Source organism: Meles meles, chromosome 9 (genome assembly GCF_922984935.1).
Source record: "Meles meles chromosome 9, mMelMel3.1 paternal haplotype, whole genome shotgun sequence".
Classification (NCBI taxonomy): domain Eukaryota; kingdom Metazoa; phylum Chordata; class Mammalia; order Carnivora; family Mustelidae; genus Meles; species Meles meles.
Window position 1 is genome coordinate 39,672,692 of NC_060074.1, and position 21,035 is coordinate 39,693,726.

At 37.6% G+C, this 21,035-nt stretch overlaps 1 protein-coding gene across 2 annotated transcripts in view; it reads left to right on the forward strand.

The window, feature by feature from the left end:
- The window catches only part of PSMD1 (proteasome 26S subunit, non-ATPase 1), a 93,147-nt gene extending 72,369 nt beyond the window's left edge, over positions 1–20,778 (forward strand). Inside the window, exons 19-25 of one of the 2 annotated variants that reach the window (XM_046019073.1) lie at positions 6,380–6,482; positions 9,670–9,839; positions 11,760–11,852; positions 13,432–13,518; positions 14,048–14,194; positions 18,865–19,022; positions 20,565–20,778. In XM_046019073.1, the coding sequence (XP_045875029.1) occupies positions 6,380–6,482; positions 9,670–9,839; positions 11,760–11,852; positions 13,432–13,518; positions 14,048–14,194; positions 18,865–19,011 (747 nt within the window). In that variant the 3' untranslated portion in view covers positions 19,012–19,022; positions 20,565–20,778. Of the gene's footprint in view, positions 1–6,379; positions 6,483–9,669; positions 9,840–11,759; positions 11,853–13,431; positions 13,519–14,047; positions 14,195–18,864; positions 19,023–20,560 lie in introns of both variants that reach the window. The other variant, XM_046019072.1, reaches the window with a different exon arrangement.
- Positions 20,779–21,035: the final 257 nt, after the last annotated feature.

The following is a 21,035-nucleotide window of genomic DNA, read 5'->3' on the forward strand; positions in this document are numbered from 1 at the left end:
CTGCAGGACGGCTCTCTTTCCTTCCTGACCCATATCTGCTCACAGAACCAGTCCTGTGTATTTTGCCCTGTAGCTAGGAGTATAATATATGGTTCTCAGTGTAGCTTTGCTTGCCTGTCCCTCTCTCTCCCCTCCTGTTTGTCGTCTTCTCCCTCCTCTTCTCCATCTCCCTCACCCTCTCTGCTAGTACCTCAGTGGATAGCTAATTTCTCTTAACTTTTCGTGTCATATGTCTGTGCACAGTGACCACTGATCTTATTAAGCTCTCCACGTGGTCCCTCTGAAGCCCTCTTTAGGTTTGGAGTGAGGCACAAAGACGCACAGCTCAGCTTTCCCCATAGAAATCCCCCTCACACATCCTGTAGTCCACTTCTCATAGGTACCCTGTGGATGGCTCCCAGCACAGATTTAGAGATATCTGTTTTAAAATTTCCTCATGACACTCTCGCAGACATCATGTTAGAATATGATATCTAATGTATCTTGGCACCTCGGCCAAAATTTCTCATTTTGTTGAGAAAATGCACCGATCTTATTCACATGTACTAAAATTTATCATTTTTCATATATTAAATAGGTGTGTATAGCTCATATAATAGGTTCAGAACTTCGTATTCATAACTTGAAATTAGAGCATTTAATAGTTTTGTATTAATTTTGCTTCTATTTGAAAAATAGTCGAGAAATTGACAACTGGAAAAACCATTGGCATACTGTCTTCTGCCTCATCAAGCACATGTAGAACATCCTTATTTTCAGCAAAGTAGATTGATGGGGGAGGGAGGGAGGAGAAGAGCAACACTTCCAGAACTCATTGATCATTCATTCTCATTTTATGGAACTTTGTTTAATAAATTCCCATTTTTTTTAAGGATTTTATTTATTTATTTGAGAGAGAGAGCATGAGAGAGGAGAGAGTCAGAGGGAGAAGCAGACTCCCCACTGAGCAGGGAGCCTGATACAGGACTTGATCCTGGAACTCCAGGATCATGACCTGAGCTGAAGGCAGTCGCTTAACCAACTTAAGCCACCCAGGCGCCCTAGATTCTCATTTCTAAGCAGTTGCATTTCTAAGCATTTAGAAGATGTAGATTTCTAAGCATAAGTCCCATTTCTAAGCATTTTTGTTTCATTTTCTCAGTGCTGCTCTCTCTCTGTGTCAAAATCATTTGTTAAGACTTCCAAAAACTGGATTATTGCAAAAATAGAATCCCACCTTCTCATTCTGTTTTAATATTACTTCATATAGCGTATGTTTTAGAGCAAGCATCTTTTCAGAGAGTCCACATTTCTTTTTAGCTTTTGTTTTTAAATATATCAGTTATAATATGAATAGCTTTTGCATCTTTTATTTCTGCTTTTGATCTAAGCTTTATCTTCTGGCAGTTATCCAACTGAGTAATGTTGTTAAAGAAGAAAGTTTAGGCCATGGAGTGCACCTCCCCTAACAGTAATATACAGATATTTACTCACTTTGACCTCCCATGTTGCTTTCATGTTATTTATACTGTAAACAAGACAAATGTTTTACTGTCCTTTCATCTTCTGCTGTAGGATTTTGTTGATTTTTCAGCCATAAACTCCGCACCAACACTGGCAGGGTCCTTTGGAATGGGGGTGGAATGGGGGTGTAGGGTAAACTGGGTAGTTTGAAAAAGCATTCAGCTATTTACTCTAATAAATAAAACTTTTTCACATTTAGAAAAAGTGGAAAAAATACAAAATTTAAATAATTAGTACTTTTTTTAAAATAAATAAATAAATAAATAATTAGTACTTTTTAATCATTCCATAAAATGCCTTTGAACCGTCTTAGCTGATGTGAATACATGGGAAGCACTTCCATCTTCAAGTTTTATCAGAATCTTGAGTATTAATTAAGAATGTTGAAATGCAGTTGTAACTGCTCTAGCTGTTGCCATTAATGTAAACTCTGTGGGAAAAGTTAAATGTGTATGCTACCGACTATGAAAGCAAAGCTACATATGCCAGTGTAAAACTCCAGTATTTTTTCAGGAAACACTGTTCCTTAGAGGGAAATTGTTAACTCAGCTCATGAATTCTTAAAGTTTGAGTTCTATTTCATTTTTTCTGCTATCAGGCATGCTATAAAGACTTCTGTGGGCTCTCGGTTATATCATCTCCCTTTTATCTGATTATTGCTAACAAGACAACTTAATATTCTTTAGGAATGGTATGTGACATTTTGTTGAAAAGAAAAAGCTGTTAACAAGCTGGAAGAAGGGTGCCTGAGTGGCTCAGCCCATTAAGCATCTGACTCCTGGTTTTGGCTCAGGTCCTGATCTCACAGTCATGGGATTGAGCCTCCCACGTCAGGCTCTGTGTTCAGCACAGAGCTGGCTTCAAATTCTCTCTCCCTCTCCCTCTGCCCCTCCATATACATGCTCTCTCTCTCTCTCTCTCTCTCTCTCAAATAAATACATAAGTAAAATCTTTAAAAAAAAAAAAAGCTTAAAGAGAAGCAAGTTCTCAAGACTAGAGAGTCCTAGTATATGGTTGCAAACTGCACAAGATCAAGTGGATGTAAAATGGAGATGAAGTGCTAATTTCATCAAGGCTATAACCACTCCTCAGAGGAATCCATAAGGGACATTTCTCTGATAGTTTGTGAAATTCACAATGGAAAGTTCCAAAGGAAGTATTTATGTAAGCATGCTATACATCACATCCTTTTGCAGAATGCTGTCTTAATGCTTAGTTCTATATACACTGTGGTCTCGGTTTCAGTTAATTCCAGTGCATCTTTTCTTTCTTCTTCTACCAGTTTTTTTGATCACTCACTCTCAACAAAATAGACCCAGGAACATTGTATACATCCCTGGGTGATTACAAACCCAATTTAGAAAGCCCTTAGACCAGAGATTCAAAACCATTTAACTAGAATAATGTACTTTTTATAGGTCCTTTGAACTGTTTCCACTCAAGAGCCCAACTCTACTCTTTATGAAGGATCTGTCTTTTGTTTTCCTTATTAAGTGAAATCCACCTTTAGCATTTTTGAACATATACTTAATTATCATGTATAGAATCGGATAAAAAATATTGCAGTGTAAAAATAAAAACTTTGATGTTCCTCCTTGCCTAATATCATCTGGCCTAGGGTTACCTGCTGTAGGAAAGTAACCACAACTGGCAGGTGCTCTTTTGGCATTAGGATCCAAGTTTGGCCAAGCTTGATAAGCTTTTGCAGTTCTAAAATCACAATTTGAGTTGATTAGGCTTTTGTGAGCCATCATAGCGACCTATAATATTTCTGTGCAGAAATCTTTGAACTTCTATAAGATGAAATTATAAGAATAAAATTTTATAAGGTGATAGTTTATAACATAACACATTTATAAATGGTATAAATGGTACTGTTGCCTTAAGGTAGGAACTTGGACTCTAACAGTGTGAGTGATAATAGAAAGAAAGAGCTATAAGCAACTACCATAAACAAAATAATACTCCTAAAACTGAGAAAGGAGCTAAAAACATCATTTGGTATATTGATAATGGGGAAATCATGATAATATTGACAATATCTTAAAAGGATAAAGATAATTTTTGTTTTAGGCATGTTGAGTTTGAGATGATGGCAAGTCAGCTGGAAATAAGATGAGAGTAAAGGAAAAAAATCAGAACTGAAGACAGAGATTTGGGAACTAACCACAAAGAAACTACATAAGTCCATAGCCCTTTATCTGCAGTTCTAAAATCCAAAAAGCTCTGAAAACTGAAAAGAGGTTTGTTTATTTTTCAGTACTCATTTGGCTGTAAAACTTGAATTAATATGAACTCATTTATAGCCTTTATCGCAGTTAGTGTTAATGTTCAGTCATTTAGCTCCTTCTGAAATACTAATTTATTTGATTATAGGGAATTGCCCCCATGCTTCCTTGAGTATTACATAATGTATGGTATATAGACCATGTTATCTTTGCAAATTCTGAGTTCCAAAATTCATCTGGCCTCAAGGATTTCATGGAAGAAGTATATACCTATAGTTGAAGTCATAAGAGCAGATGTAATGGCAGAAAAAGAGAAAAGGAAGACAACTTCAAAACTAATCCTTGATGTGCTGCTTTATTTGTCTATGCAGGAAAATAGATGAAAATTGAAAGGAAACATACCCAGCTGATAAGTATCAACAGAAATGATCCCAAAGAACTTTATTTCCTTCTCCCCATTTTTTTTCCTGAAAGTGTTTTTTCCCCCAACAGTATAAGGTATAGAGTTTAAAAATATAATGAATGTTAAAAATGCATGAATTTGGAGAAGGTGGATTTTTAGATAATCATATATAGCAGAATGACTGCATGGATCACAGGATTGCCTAGAATTTCTTTTCTGTGAGACTCTCGTAATATAAAATGGGAAATAAATGTTTTTCTCCCACAAGTTATACTTTCTCTGGAGGCACCATACTGTTCATAACAGTGAAATTGAACCAGAAATCATAATCCTCATCATGATTGCAGTTAGTTATTTGATTGCAAACAGGCCAGTCACGTCACCTATCTTATTTCAGTTTCCCATTCATATGTACAGGAAGTACATGATCTCAAACTTGCCTTCAGATTTAAGATACTGTCCTGACCTACTAAAGTAATTCTTTATGAAGAATCGTAACATGAGAATTAAGTTACTACTCCATAAGTAATTAAGTGTGAGGAAAATAATTTTTAAATGATAAATAAGAAATAGCTCTTTAAAGTAGTCTACTTAATTGGAGAATCCTATGACATTTGTATTGGTTTCTTTAGTCTGTCTTTCAGTTTCACTGAACGTGTGATTTCCTATTGTTTTAGGTACAGTTTTATATTTAAATTCTTCCTCATGATGTATATACAGTGCTTTGTCCAGTGTTACCTTTTATAAGTTCATGACATATTTCATAAACCTTTAAGCACATAAAATTTCCATCCTATATAAGGTAATGTAAGTGTTCATCTAAAATAAGTTCAGAATCAAAGGAATTTGACCTTTTGAACCAGAGTAAAAGCATCAAAGCTTAGGATTTTTAAGACTAGAAGGGAATTTTATGATGATCTAGTCATGCTGATTTTATAGTTAGAGAAAGTAAGACCTAGAGAAGAAAATGGCTCACTAATGGTAATATGCTAGGTAGTGGCAGAGCGAGTTCATTGTTTTTCTCATCACATTTTGTTAGCAGTATTAGGCTGCAGAGATAATAGTCAAGGGGGACTGGTAGGGTTCTGCCACAGTATGGTAGGATAGTCCTGCTTACTGAATTATAAAACACTGTTTACACATTACATTACATATATATTGCATCATATAATCCTTACAGCAGCTGTGTAAGATAGATCCTATAATCCCTATAGGGATGAAAAGACTGAAGCACATAAAAGCTAAGTAACTTCCCTAAATGGCTTATTGAAGGAGAGATCTTTATAAGCCAAGATTGTCTGATTGTCTCTTACCCTGCATTGCACAGCATGGCTTCCAAGACCAAGACAGGTAAAGAGGGAAAGAGATTCTGAAAGAATATGTCATGCAAGTAAGGTCATTATATTAGGAAACTCAAAGTCATTATTTTCTGCTTTGGGCAAATTTGGGGACCTCCATGATCACATGCTTCTTGAATAGGCGGACTTCTTCCTGAGTGCCCACCCCTTGAAAAGCACTGGTGGGAAAACAGAGAAGTGTAAGACATGAAGGAAGCATAAAATAGTTCCCTTATTGTCACTCACACAGTTTCAAAGCAGTCACAAATATATCGATAACATGTATTTTATAAATTTATTTTCTAATTATAAAATAATATATATTAATTTTAAGAATACAGAAAAGAATAAAGAAACAAAAATTACCAGTAATCCCACCCTGAGTTAGTACGTGTTCTCAAAAAATTAATATGTGTGCGTAATGAAAATCTTGATGTGAATATACACTAAATCCAAAATATGCCTCACACATCTTCACTAAAGAGTAATTTACTTGAAGACAGACTTGAAGGATTATGCCTGCTAGGAAATCTATAAGGGTGATGGTAAGCAAAGTAGCTGTTATTCACAGTACAATTAAAGCCTTGGTGTTCGCTTGAACTCTTTAAGCCTGCTAACAGTGGTGCGATTCAAAGTCACATTCAGCATTCCCATGAGTCTGAATCATCCACTGGGGAATGAGAATTGAAAACAGAACTGGTGTTCCAGTTCTTTTGAAAAGTCATAACACCCATGATTTCAACCATGGAACTTTTCTGCCTTGATATCTGGTTTGTATCTCTCTCTTTTTGAATGTTGTGAATTTCAGAGCTCAAGTTTCATTATAATTTGAACAGTCTATTCCCTGGTCTGAAATGGCTCCACAAATGAATATGATATGACTACAATTCTTTTGCATGTTTCTTCAGGTGAATCAGTTCAGACAGCTGTATTCCAAAGTTATCAATGATAAACATGATGATGTCATGGCCAAGTTTGGCGCTATTTTGGCACAAGGCATACTGGATGCAGGTAAATGTTAAATCTTCCAGATGTATTTATCTATTTAAACTAAATCTGATGAAGTACCTATCTGCTCTAACTATATTGACATAGTAGAAGTTGGGAAAATTATTTGGGGAATTGTTTGGGAAATTTTCTGTGGGAAAATTATTCCCAGAGAAAACGTAGAACCTGTAGTTCATAGAACTTGACACTGAATTGGCTGGGTTTTATCAGTCCCTAGTTTACATTCAAGTTCATTTTCTATGGGTTTTGACAAATGCATAATTATATATCCACCATTACATCATAAGCAATCCTATGCCCTAAAAATCCTCTGTGTGCCACCTTTTTTCATCTCTCTCTCCTTCCACACGATCCCCTGGCAACCGCTGATCTTTTTATTGTCTCTATAACTTTAGTTTTTCCATTTCCAGAGTATTATACAGCTGGAATCATACAGGATGTAGCCATTTGAGGTTGGCTACTTTGGGTAATTGGTTTTTAAATAGGATTTTAGAGTAACATTTTACTACTCCATAATCCATTTATTTCTTTTAGCTGCCAGTTTTTGAGCTTTGTACTTTTACATACAACCCTTTACTTGTTCATTCTTGTTCATTCAGTACTACTACAGATTTTTGCTGGTCTCTGCTATATTATTTGTTAAGAATTAGGGGAGGATACTTCTCTGTTTCAGCTTTATTTTACCATCTTTACTAGAAGTCCTCTCTCTCCCTCCCTTCCTTCCCCTTTCAGCCCCTCTCCCTTCACTGCCTTTTATGAGTATCTCTTTGAATTGTCAGTGGACCAATCACGTTTTGATGCTTCTTTCCGTTTCTCTTTTTATTTACTGTGTTTTTTGCCTTATTTTAGTGTTATTTAGTACTTGAAAGTTCTGTACTGCTGTGTTCACTATTACAAGCCAAATTATTCTCTCACCCTTTTCACTTCATCAGTATCCTGTCCTACAAACTGTTGCAGCTGCATAGAAAAAACATGTAGTCCTGCAGTCTGGCTCTCAGAAGTTAGTGTTAATGGAGGAACTCTGGAGGGCAGCTTCAAAGGAATGAGTGAAGTTGAGGTTTATGAGAATTCACTCAATGATTTGGTCTCTTGAGGGAGAAGAGCCAAAGATTAAGGTTTATGACTGAAGTTTGTAAAACTGTGTAAACACTACCAATAGGATAAACTCTTTCTTGTTTTGTATTAAATCTCAGACTCGTGGAACAAAAGACTAGTTTAGTTTCTAAGTCTGAAGAAAATGGGTTTCATTGAAATAAAGGGAATTCAGCTTCAAAACTAAAAATATTATCATGTATTCTGAGCAGCCTTCCCCTCTCCTCTGCCCTACCCAGCCTTCACCCTGGGTTAGATGCCATGCTTAGCTATATGTCCTCACTGGTGTCCAGGTTTCAGTCTCATAATGCTTGTATGCCCTAGTTTAATTATCTAGTTATTTGTCTTCTCCACTAGAGTAGAGGCTCCTTGGGATCTCTTTTCAGTATTTTGTTCAAAATTCTCAATATATAGTAAGCATTTGGTGAATGTGGTGGTTAGCATAGGGAAGAGCACAAGCAGACAATAAATGCATATAACTCATCCCTGTTTGAAAAACAGAATTAAAGACTACCTGATTTTTTTCCAAATAAAGTCTAGATTATTTGATTCTTATAAAAAATTGAAGTGTTTTTTTAGTTTAGTAAAATTAGTACTCACTTCCTGACTCTAATGTAGCAGCATCTGGGAGTGACTGAGGTTAAAAGAAGTGAAATGTGACCAATAGAGATCCAGAATTGGAATTCAAATTAGGATAGTGACTAGGCACTGACAAGCTCCATTTTTATAGGGTATCTTTTTTTTTTTTTTTTTTTAGATTTTATGTATTTAAGAGGGAGAGAGATCACAAGTGGGGAGAAGGGCAGCGGGAGAAGCAGGCTTCCCACTGAACAGGGAGCCCGGTGCAGGACTCAATCCCAGGACCCTGGGATCATGACCTGAGCCAAAGGCAGATGCTTAACTGACTGAGCCACTGAGATACCCTTTATCAGGTATCTTATATAAACTAAAAGATTGGTGTCTCAAAGTTTTGGGGTCCAACACTAACACTGTTATATAGACCAGAGGCTGCAATACAGAAGCCTGTGGGCCAAATCGGATTTAAACATGTTTGTCTGCCTAACCAAGGTGCAAAATTTTGGACAAAATCCAGATTAGAGTCTACTTTTAAAAACAGAATTACCCAGCAACTCTGGACATATACCTTTAGTAACATGTCCTCTTTAAATACAACATGAACTTTCCAGTTGCTTCAGTTCCCCACTGCTTCCAGTCCAGGTTTTCTCATTTGTTTGCCTGACTGGTTCCTAAAGGCATTCAAGTTTGCAACCCCTAATAGCCTCCTAGAATCTCAGCCTTTCTAAAGTGGCTCGGTAAAGATCCAGCAAACTGATGCTTGGATCTTAGTTCTTATTCACTAGTGTTCAGACTGTGTTTCTCTGCACTCCGTCAAGGGATAGTCTAGGGGATGTGGCAAGAAGTTCGTGAACAGGACAGGCTGAGCCATTCAGCCTCTCAACAGCCCAAACTTCTGATTAAATAGAATTAGGTTTTATTTCATTGTTTCACATATTGTGCTTCCGCAAAAAAATTTTCAGTTGACACAAAGGTTGGATGGAGATTAAAGGTTTTCTTTTGTTGGTGGTAGAGCTCTAGTTTCAGTGCTGTAGTCCAAACCCTCATTTTGCCAATGGGAAAAGAGACTTTAGAGGGAAAATGACTTATCCAAGGTCACAAGGCTAGTTAATGGTGGAGCTGCCTACATTCAGACATAACTAAAAAAGAAAGAGTAAAACTAAGCAAACAATATCTGCCTCTGGCCTCTTTGCTATCATTTGCAAATATGACGTATACTAAAGTTTTACTTCTTCTTAGGACATTAAAAACCCTAATGTATAATAGAGATTAATATTTAATTTAGCATTCAGTTTTGATATCCTTCAGGCTTTGTTTTTGGAAAATTCCTACTTACATAGAAAAAAGATCTAGATTACCCCGATTCCAATTAAAATATAACACTAACAAATTCCACCTACTCTGTATCAAATTTTATGAACTGTATTCTTAAAATAATCACCAAATGCTTCCCTAGTGCAATACTTAGATATCTTTATTACCCTACTGGATTCTTGTTCATGGTTTCTCTCTTTTTCTACAGGTGGTCATAATGTCACAATCTCCTTGCAGTCCAGAACTGGGCACACCCATATGCCTTCTGTAGTTGGTGTCCTTGTCTTTACCCAGTTCTGGTTCTGGTTTCCTCTTTCACACTTCCTGTCATTGGCTTATACCCCTACCTGTGTCATTGGCCTTAACAAGGACTTAAAGGTATGTTTGTAACACCTCGGTTTTATAGTGTATCATCTTCACTGTATCCTAACCACCTACTCATAAGAATTTTCATGAAATTTTAAAGATGAGTTGGCATCTCACCAATATTGTATTTCCCCTTTAAACTGAGTCATCACCTTGTTGAGTGGAGTGTGTCAGTGAAGTTTTAAAAATCAAATCTTCCTACTAGCATTAACCTTGGATGAATCAGTTGAGAGGGAATGGTAAAAGAGGGGAAAATATAAAAATATGAGAAAGCTTTATAGATCAGTCTTCAGTTTTATTCAGTTTTATTACTGAAGTTCTTTGGGAGCCATTGAAGGATTTCTTGCAGATAAATGACATCATGAGATTTGCATTCTAGAAACAACATTCTGGTATCAGTGGAAGTCCATTACAATGAATGCTATTGCAGTAATCTCAGCAAGAAAGAAAGGTGACCCAAACTAAACCTTAATAAGGAGTGAAGGTTTGAGGCAGGGCCATGTTTCAGAGTTGTGTGATGCTGGAATATTTGATGGAAGAAAGGATTACAGCTAAAGGGAAGAGCAAAATGGGAGGATGTCTCTCTGGTAGTGGCAGAAAACAAGGCCAGCGTCGAGGATCTGATGAATCTGACAGAAACTGGTCGCATGACTCAAGGACTGAAGGTGACCCATCCCCTGTCATCACACCATCCTTTTTTTTTTTTTTAATGGGTTTTTTGCTTAGGTCTTTCTCAGTCCTGTGGTATGATGATTCACCTGTTCTTCTGTCTTCTCAGAGGCCTTTTGACCTTCAAATACTCTTAAATCTGGTCATCACTTATGTTAAAATGGTCTGTTAAATTTCAGAGTGGAAAAATTGGAGGCCAGAAAATGGCTGATAAAGATTATTTCATCAAGTTGCCTTTTTTTTTTCCAGTATAGCTATACAGCCATTTATCCTTTAAGTGTTTGGGCATAAAACTACTCACATTTATAAATATGGAGCAGTTTTATCTTTCAAAATAAGAATCTTTAGGGGCACCTGTGTGGCTCAGTCTGTTAAACGTCTGCCTTTGGCTCAGGTCATGATTCCAAAGTCCTGGGATCAAGCCCTACGTCAGGCTCCCTGCTCAGTAGAGTGCCTGCTTCTCCCTCTCCCTCTGCATGCCATTCTGTCTACTTGTGTTCTTTCTGTCTCTGTCAAATAAATAAATAAAATCAAAAAAGAAGAAGACCACGACTCTTTAGGTTTCGCAATTCCTAATTTTAACACTATGGTTAAACATCTTACACAATCTATAGGGACTTTGTCCTCTAACACACAATTTCCTGTTCTGTTTCCATTCTTTACAAGGAAAGTGGGATGAAAAAGACAAGATTCCTTATCCTAGTGAATGCAATACCAATTACCATTCTCTATCAGTGTAAATTGGGGAAATAGAGAAAAATTCAGACTACTGAATGTAACACCTACTCAATAAGTAATGTGAAGCTAACTTTTTCATTAGGCTTATGTTAGACTCTTGTTAGGAGGGATTATGTGGTACAGAAACTGTACAGACTTGTATAAGTTGTTGGAGTGGTATAAGAAAGGTACATGGAAGTTAAGTATGCAGGTTAGATAATCAAATAACACTTTACAAAGGAGGTAACAGTTGATCTGATGTTCACACCGTGAGTGGGACTTAACCCACTAAATTAGGGGGCACAGCCAGTAAAGATGAGATGAAGAGGTGCCTCTGAACAGGCACAGAGCTTCAGGAAAGTATAGGGAACTGCAGGCAGTTCCATAAAGCAGTTCAGAACAAATTCGGTGTGAGAAAACAGATCCCTAGAGGTACTATAGGAGAACATTCAGCCTGGATTGAAACTTCTGACTAAAAGCATAGAATTTTTTAATCTTGATTTGTGTTATTTTAACGTAAGGGAGAAAATTCTTTTATTTCTTCAGATGCCGAAAGTTCAGTATAAATCAAACTGTAAACCATCCACATTTGCATATCCTGCCCCTCTGGAAGTACCAAAAGAAAAAGAAAAGGAAAAGGTAAGTTCTTTGTTCCCTTGGGGAGCATTTATACTTACATATAGAAGCTACTTAGTATTTTCTTCGGGTTTGTTTTAAATATTTTTACATTTTAAATTAGATATTTTCAAAGTAATACTTATTACGGTAAAATCTAACATTACACAAGAATGTAAAGTAAAAGCTCTTTTTCTCTCCCAGTCATCCAGGTCCCGTGTTGCGGGAATCATAATTTGAATCCCTCCAAATGTTTTCTCCACACATTTCAATACTTTTTACACCACAGATAGAATTATTTTTGACATACTGTTCTGCAGCTTATAGTTTTTACTTTAACAATTTTTAAGGGGCATCTGGCTGATTCAGTCAGTAGAGTGTGCAACTCTTGATCTCAGAATAATGAGTGCAAGCCCCACATTGGGCGTGTAGTCTACTTAAAATAAAACAAAAAACAATAATAACCTTTAGAAATTTCAATATATATGGATCTCATTGTTTGCTGCAGACAATCCCTTTATGTATACATACTGTTACTTGTCTTCTCAGTTCTTCATTTGATGCACATTTTCGGGTGATTTCTAATTAATCACTATTACAAATGAGATTAAGAGTCTTCATACACGTATATTTGTGAACTTATACAAGTATATCTGTAGGTTAGGGTATGAGATGTCATTGCTGAAAAGTAATGTACATTATTTATTTTCATAGGTATTAACTAAATTTCCTTTCAAAGTGAATATAACCAACTTATATTCCTCTGTCAGCGGTATCTGAGAACACTCACTGATGTGTGTTAAATCAGACTATAGTGAATTAGAGAGCTGCACTTGCCCCTGACGTTTTCTCAGTAAAATTATCCTTTCTGATAGCTTACATTTAAGAACATGCTTTTCTTCCTCTCAGGGTAGTGTTCCATATTAGCCAGTTGTTGATTATTTGCTATAAACATTGTGTGTAAGTGGGGGTATTTATATAATTGACCAAATTTGAGGATGGTGGGTGATGATTATTCTCTGACAACATCTCGTCTCATTTCATCAGCTCTGTTTCAAATGCCCAGCTTTTGGGTCAGAAACAAAATCAGCTTTATACCAGTAGTACCAGCCTTTCAAAGTCTTTTTCACCCTGATTTCAGTGAGACCCATCAGGAAGGGTAATTCTGTGCTAACCACTTACCCACTGTGTATTACAGTTGTAGGACATCTAATACAGTAAGAATATATTTATGAGCACGTTTGGAGGAATTTTTTTTGTTTTTTAGTGCTTTCCTTATAAAGTAAAAAAAAAAGGTGCAGCATCCAGATATCTCAGAATTGCATGATAGCAAATCCACATCTAAGGTAGGCAACAGATTTAAAAAAAAAAAAAAAAGTTATATTGGACACAAGCCTCCAGGAACTAAAAGAGTCACCTGAGGACCATACTAGTAAATAATGTGAATAAATGTGCTGCTTGCTTTTCCCATGTATTCCCTAATGATTTGATTTTTTATGATACTGCCAGGAAACCAAGTAGTATTGTCGAATCGAGTTCTCTTTGGGCTTGTATATTTGTATGTAGGTAAGGAATTATGATTTACCCTGTTTGCTTCCTCCAGGTTTCCACTGCTGTGTTATCTATTACTGCCAAGGCTAAAAAGAAGGAAAAAGAGAAGGAGAAAAAAGAAGAAGAGAAAATGGAAGTGGTAGGTATAATTTGGTGGTCATGTGGGTTGATATATCTATCTCCGTCATGGTCCAGACTCTTCCTTAAGTGAACGTTACCATACCTTGTTTTTGGCTTCCCTTAAATAAGTATCCTGTTCCATGCAGAGACTCCAGTAGTTTTAATTGGAAGATACTTGAGTTCTTGGAGAAAATGATAACTAAAGTGTGTTTTGAAGGGCAGTGTAGAATTTTCAGACAATGAGATGATAGTGGGAGAAATAAAGGCCCTTTAAGCAAGGAGAATATCATTTGTTTAAATAGACCCTCTTTTTCTGGTCTCCCCTGGTAGAAAAACCTCATTCTCTAAAACCAGGTTACGCAGATTCTCACCCTTCACAGTTACCCTCTCCATCCTCTGAGTCTAGTATGACTTTGGTTGTACTTTCATTATATCTAATCCTAGCTACCCTTTGTGCCCACGAGTTGCTCAGTAAATTTATGAAACATTATTCAGTGATGTGGAAGAGAAGTGAACCTTTGTTGGGCTATTTTTTTAATATTTTCCAGGATGAAGCAGAAAAAAAGGAAGAAAAAGAGAAGAAAAAAGAACCTGAGCCAAACTTCCAGTTATTGGATAACCCTGCCCGAGTTATGCCTGCCCAGCTTAAGGTCTTGACCATGCCAGAGACTTGTAGATACCAGCCTTTCAAACCAGTAAGTTATTGATGGCCCTAAGCTATATACCAGTGGGATAGTAATTCATGGGACAGTGGTATATTGAGAGAAGGATACATCTCCAAAGCGTTGGAGAAAGCTCTCAGTACAAATCTCTTAGCAAAAGAGAGAACATTATCTCCCATTTCATGTAAATTTTGGGAGAGATTTTCTTTTTCCTTTGGGTAACCCTACAGACATTCTTCTTCTACCAGAAGCGTACACTATAGACATTTCTAACACAGCATCGTTATTAGGAGCATAGACTCCAGGACCAAACATCCTGAGTTTGACTCCTGATTCTACCATTTACAGCCTTTGTAACCTTAAGTCTAGTACTAAACCTTTCTCTGCCTCAGTTTCCTCTACTGAAAATAAGAATTATACCTAACTCAGGAATGTGACAAAGAGTGAAAATGTAAGTTAATACACAGGCATTAGAGCATTGAATTTTACAATTTGAAAAGGATCTTCCTGCCATTTAATTTTTCTTAGGAGGAATGTTTCAGGTTAGAAACAAATGCAAATCAGTAATTTGAGCATGATAATGTCTTTTTTCTCTGTTCTTGAAACTGGAAAAACTAGAAAACCAGTAGTAGACACATTTAATACATCCAGATCTTGGGCCTGCCTAAAATGTTATAGATGAGATTTCTAAAAAAAAATAAACGCATTCTCATCTACTTGAAAGTGGTCCCTGATGGTTGTGAGGAGAAGGCATCTCTTACCAACACTTGTGAGCCAGGGTCTTACCTGACTAGATTTCATCTAGAGGAGACGGGCAGGGATGGAAGATGGCTATATTTAGTGGTGAAGAGCTAGAATTGGGTGGAACTAAGTTTATATTCCAGCTCTGCCATTTCTTAACTGTTTAACTGAGACAAGTCACTTAATGTTTCATGTTTTAATTTCCTCATCTGTTAAATGAGGAATATTGTACTGTCCAACATTCCTATCTGGCTTAAAAGACAAGTGTATAAAGCAGTCATAAGTTGTGCACACACTGTATAAAAGTGTAAAGTTAAAATATGCATTAAATATGTCAAGGTTCTGGCGCTTTAGCAGATTGCCACCTAGCATTTAAAACTGAATGGCTTAGGGGCGCCTGGGTGGCTCAGTGGGTTAAAGCCTCTGCCTTTCGCTCAGGTCATGATCCCAGGGTTCTGGGATCGAGCCCCGCATCGGGCTCTCTGCTTGGCAGGGAGCCTGCTTCCTCCTCTCTCTCTCTGCTTGCCTCTCTCCCTACTTGTGATCTCTATCTGTCAAATAAAAACAAAAAAACAAAAAAAAAAAACTGAATGGCTTAAACAACAAACATTTCTCACAGTTCTAGCAGCTAGAAGTCTAAGATTAGGGTGCCAGCATGATTGGGTTCTTAGCAAAGGCCCTCATCCTACTTAGTAAAGGGCCTCTTTTCATTGTATCTTCATATGACAGAGAGAAAGGAAAACTAGCTCTTTTCATGTCTCTCCTTATAAGAGCACTGATATCATTATTAATGAGAGATCTTCACCTTGGTGACCTAATTGCTTCCTAAAGGTCTACATCCTAATATTATCACTTTGGAGGTTAGGATTTCAACATATGAAAGGCAGGGTGGAAAGACACAAGCAATCTACTCAAAGGAGTAGAGAAATACCAGTATATTGAAGTATAGCTTTTGTATACTACTGTAATTAAGTTACAATTTTTCAGTGAGATCAAGATGTTAATTGCAACCCCAAAGGCAACCACTTGACAAAATAATTCTAAAAGAAACAAGAAAATTAAACTTAGTATGCTAGAAAATATCTATTTAATACCAAAGAAGCCAGCAGTGGAAGAATTGAGGAACAAAAATAAGACATACAAAAAATATCAAAATGGCAGGAGCAGGGGCGCCTGGGTGGCTCAGTGGGTTGAGCCTCTGCCTTTGGCTCAGGTCGTGATTTCAGGGTCCTGGGATCGAGCCCCACATCGGGCCCTCTGCTGAGCAGGAGCCTGCTTCCCCCCTCCCTCTCTCTGCCTACTCTCTCCCTATCAAATGAATAAATAAAATCTTTAAAAAAAAAAAAAATGGCAGGAGCAAATCTTAGTAATCACATGAGTTGTTTTTTTTTTTAAGTAAGCTCTAGGCCCAATATGGGCCTAGAACTCATGACCCCAAGATCAAGAGTCTCATGCTGTATCAATAAACTGAGCCAGCCAGGAGCCCTAATCACAGGAGATGTAAGTGGACTAACCACACCTATTAAAAGGCTGAGATAAGCCAAACAGATAAAAAAGAAATCATCTGACTATGTGCTCTCTACTAAAGACATGCTTTATGGAATACCTAGCTGGCTCAGTCAGCAGAGCATGCAACTCCTGATCTCAGGGTTATAAGTTGGAGCCCGACCCTTGGGTGTAGAGATTACTTTAAAAAATAAGATCTTAAAACATACACACACTTTAGATTCAAAGATTGAAGTAGATTAAAAGCAAAAGGATAGGGAGATATCCCATGCAGACAAGTAACAAAAAGAGAGCTGGAACAGCTGTACTAACATCAAACAAAATATACTTTAAAAGAAAAATGGTTGGGGCACCTGAATGGCTTGTCATTTAAGTGTCTGCCCTCGGCTCAAGTCACGATCCCAGGGTCCTAAGATCGAGCCCCACATTAGGCTTCCTGATCATCTGCCCCTCTGCCTGCAGCTCCCCCGCTTGTGTGTGCGCTCTCTGTCAAATAAATAAATAAAATCTTAAAAAAAAAAAAAATTTTTGCTGGAGACAAAGAACATTTTACAGTGGTAAAAAGGTCACAAGCACCTGGCTGACTTAGTCAAATCATATAACTCTTGATCTTGGGGTTTTAGTTTCAAGCCCCACATTGGTTGTAGAGATTACTTTTTAAAAATAAAGTAAACTAAACCACATTGCTATAAGGCTTTTTCCTTATGTTGTTTATACTGCAGGATTTGAGTTGGATTATTCATTCCAGTTGAGCATGAAATAGTACAGTTATAACCTGGAGCTGTCTGTTTCCCAAATACAGGAAATCCTTTTTGTGAACATAGGTATTTTCTTGTTTGGTATGATTCATCTTTATTTGGTCCTTTAGAAGGCTTAGGTAAACTTTCAGACTGTAGAGGATTAGGACAGTGGCCTTGTACTATGATTTTTCTTAGGTGCATATTGGTAGTAAAGGCAGGGTCCACTCATAACATGGCTCTCTTCGAGGAAAGCAGACTTTTTAGGGGAAAGAGTTAGAAAATAAAGTGTATGAATATGCGTGTCAAGACAAGGGAGATAGTATAGACATTCACGTAGATACCAGTTTTATAGCAGGGCAGGGCAGAGCTCCAGTGAGTAAAAATCAGATTAGGTTGAACTGCAGAGCTATTTGTATATATGTGAATCATCTGACTGATGAGCTTGAGCTTCTTTTCCTTTCCAGTAATTTGCTTTGGTAGAAATAATGTTTTTCCCAATGGGCCCAGCCACTGTTGACTGATCTAATTACGGACAGCAGCTTCCCATTTCCTTTGACACAGCCAAGCAAATAGAATAAGATTAGCACACAGAGATGGGTGAATAGTTTGGTGTGTGAATTTACTTCTGCTGATACATTTGGGAGAGGGCTAATAAAATTGCTTCTGTACTCTAGTTCTTTTTTGTTTCCCATCTACTACGTCCTTGTATCATAAGGATTTGTAGGTTCAAGTGAAAAACATTCAGTGTATCTGTCATATTTATGTTGTTCACTCTGTCATTCTGAAATCACTGGAGAGAAATTGGCTTTTCACTTGTAGATTGTCTTTTTTGTCCAAAATGATAGTTTTCTCATGAGTAATAAAGTATCTGTTAGAGTAGCGTGCTTCTCAAACTTTAGTGTGCGTACATACACCCGTGGGTCTTGTTTAAGTGCAGTTCTATAGATTTAGGTCGGGCTATGTTTTCTGCATTTCTGACAAACTCCCAGGTGAGAGTGATGCTGCTGGTCCAGGACCATGTGTCGAATAGCAAGACATTAGAATGCTGTATTTGTAAAAGTAAATAAGTAAACTCTCTCTCCAGTCAGATCAAGGCAGTGCGGGAAATACGAGTCTTTTTTTTTTTTTTTTAATATTTTATTCATTTATTTGACAGAGAGAGAGGTCACAAGTAGGCAGAGAGGCAGGCAGAGAGAGAGGGAGAAACAGGCTCCCCACTGAGCAGAGAGCCCGATGCGGGGCTCGATCCCAGGACCCTGAGATCATGACCTGAGCCGAAGGCAGAGGCTTAAACCACTGAGCCACCCAGGCGTCCCGGGAAATACTAGTCTTTAGTTGGGAACAGTGATGTTCTGCCACTGGGTTAAGTTTGTAACTATTCCCTATAGATTACACGTTTCTCTGTCCTTTGTCGTGAACATCGATTGTTGCCTTCCTCGTTTAGTCCTCAGACTAACTGAAGGAATGGAAGAGGAAGGTCTTATTAGCCACTTTTTGCAGCCAAACAGTTTGTCACGAGTGTAGCGTCACACAGGCGCACACAGCCACGTTTCCTGGCTGCTGTCTGGAGAAGTGTAGTTCTATGCCAGGTCTTTACTTCCAAATCATCTGAGTAGTCTTAAGGTACCATTTAACAAATACGCGCGCTAGACTCTGGAGCCGTCTGAGAATATGAGCGGGGTTTGTGCTGCTTCACCTCTTGCTCTGTGTGTACAGCTTTCCATTGGTGGCATCATCATCCTGAAGGACACTAGTGAAGACACGGAGGAACTGGTTGAACCGGTGGCAGCCCATGGCCCAAAAATTGAGGAAGAAGAACAAGAGCCAGAACCACCAGAACCATTTGAGTATATCGATGATTAAGGACCAGAGGTATGTGCAAAATGAAATTATCAAAAGAATTCTGTTGGTCAGTACATCTTAAATGTTTTCAGCAGAGACATCGTGTCACTTTTTCCATTCCTTTTGTGCTTAATCCCTATTTACCTAAATGGTGTTAGAATTTCCCCTCTTTTTGACTTCTTCAGCATACATAACCTCCAGTTCCTTTTTCTTTCTCCTTTGACTCTCTACCCTCTAGTGTTTGACCAGTACTATTCAGAGCAGTTAAAAACTGTTCTCATAGGTCCATGAGAGAGTAGGGAGCTTGCTCCAAAATGTCAATCTGCTCGATACTTCTTTCATTGAAAAATCCTTGCTTACCCCTTACTCCAAAGAAAGCTAACTGAATGACAGTTTGCTCATGATAGAGTTGATTTACACTTTGAGCCCTGTTACAGCTCAGTTAGAGTTTATGGCCAGCACTGGTCCATGGATCACTCATCCGTCTCTCCCTCTCTCTCTCCCTTTCCTTTGGTGATACTTTTGATACTAAAAGCCTTAATATTCATTTACTCACTGAAGCTATATCAAACATCTAATGTGTGTAAGACATGGTGCGTAAAAGTACTTCAGAGTCAGTTTAGACCATATAACAAAGTTCACCAGGTTGAAAAAAATTATGCCAATGTTCTAACAGTGTTGAAGTAGGTCTTTAGATGCAAAAAATTAGAATAATGTTATGAAATTGTCATCACATATTTGAAGATGCATATAAACTATAAATCAAGGTTTTCTCACTCTAGTACAGATACATTGTCAGACAATAAGAATTTATCCTTTTCTTCTATCCTTTTCTTCTACTTAAATGCCAGGCTGTAAATCTAGCACCATGAGACCACGAGTGTTACACACTGACTAGCAATTAATGAAAGCTTTTACAGAAATCTCAGATAAATATTAAGGCAGAAACCCTGCCATTAGTAGGAAAATATATTCAAGCCCCCAAAAGTGTTTGGACCTTTGATTGAGAGAGGGAGATTTATACTAACTTCCTGTCTATGTAAAATGGCTTTGAAAACTATCTTTGGTTATCTTTGATGGTTTCCTAAGCTTTACCCAACCAGTGCATGGTGGTATTGATACCATAAGCACTCAGTCTCTGTGTGGAACTGAACAGACTCACATTAGCCCCCTCAAGCCTTTGACCACACATTACTGAAAACCCCCTGATTAAGTCTTTCAAGGCAATTAACTACAAGATGGCTTAGAAGTTTTTAATTAGAAATTAGATTTTTTTTAAGTAAACTCTAAACCCAATGAGGACTCAAACTCACAACCCTGAGATTGAGTCACATGCTCTACCAACTGAGCCATCCAGGTGTCCCAGAAATTAGATTCCTACTGTTTTCAAAAGGATAAAATATTCAGGCTAGTAGGAGTGTAAAAACCGTAGTCCATCTTACCAAACACTGGTGTGTTAGGACTGCGTAGGCAGGGTTAGGGGCTAGTTTTAGACATCGACAGCTCGTGGTAAAAAATTTTCTTTTAAACAAAGGATGACCCTAGTTTTTCCCCCTTCCCGCTTCCTTAGGATCTCATTGCTCATCTGAAGATGGTTGTCCAGGCCTGTATTGGAGATGCTTGTGAAGAAATCCATGCTGAGACCTGCTACTCACTGCATGTACCATTGCCTTTGCGCTGACCCGAAGAACCTTGTCTCCAAGTCTTTGGTGAAGAGAAGATATATGACTGTTTAGTGTGCTCTTTCACAGAACTTGGTTTTCAAATAAATATATTAAAATCTCCAGATGGACAAGGACTTTTTAATTTGTTTTTCAGCCTCGATTTTAAATAAATGGACCTAATACCCTTCTCCCCCCCACCCACCACCACCATGAAATGCCTAAACCTGGAGAGCTAAATCCTTAATTGCTGGGATGAGTATGCATGATTTTCATACTGATGAAAAAGTTAAACTAGTTCATAGATTATTTGAAAAATAATGGAAAAAAATAAGAAAAAAGTCAACCCTTGTTCTTCACTCTAAGAATTCTCTCCATTTTTTT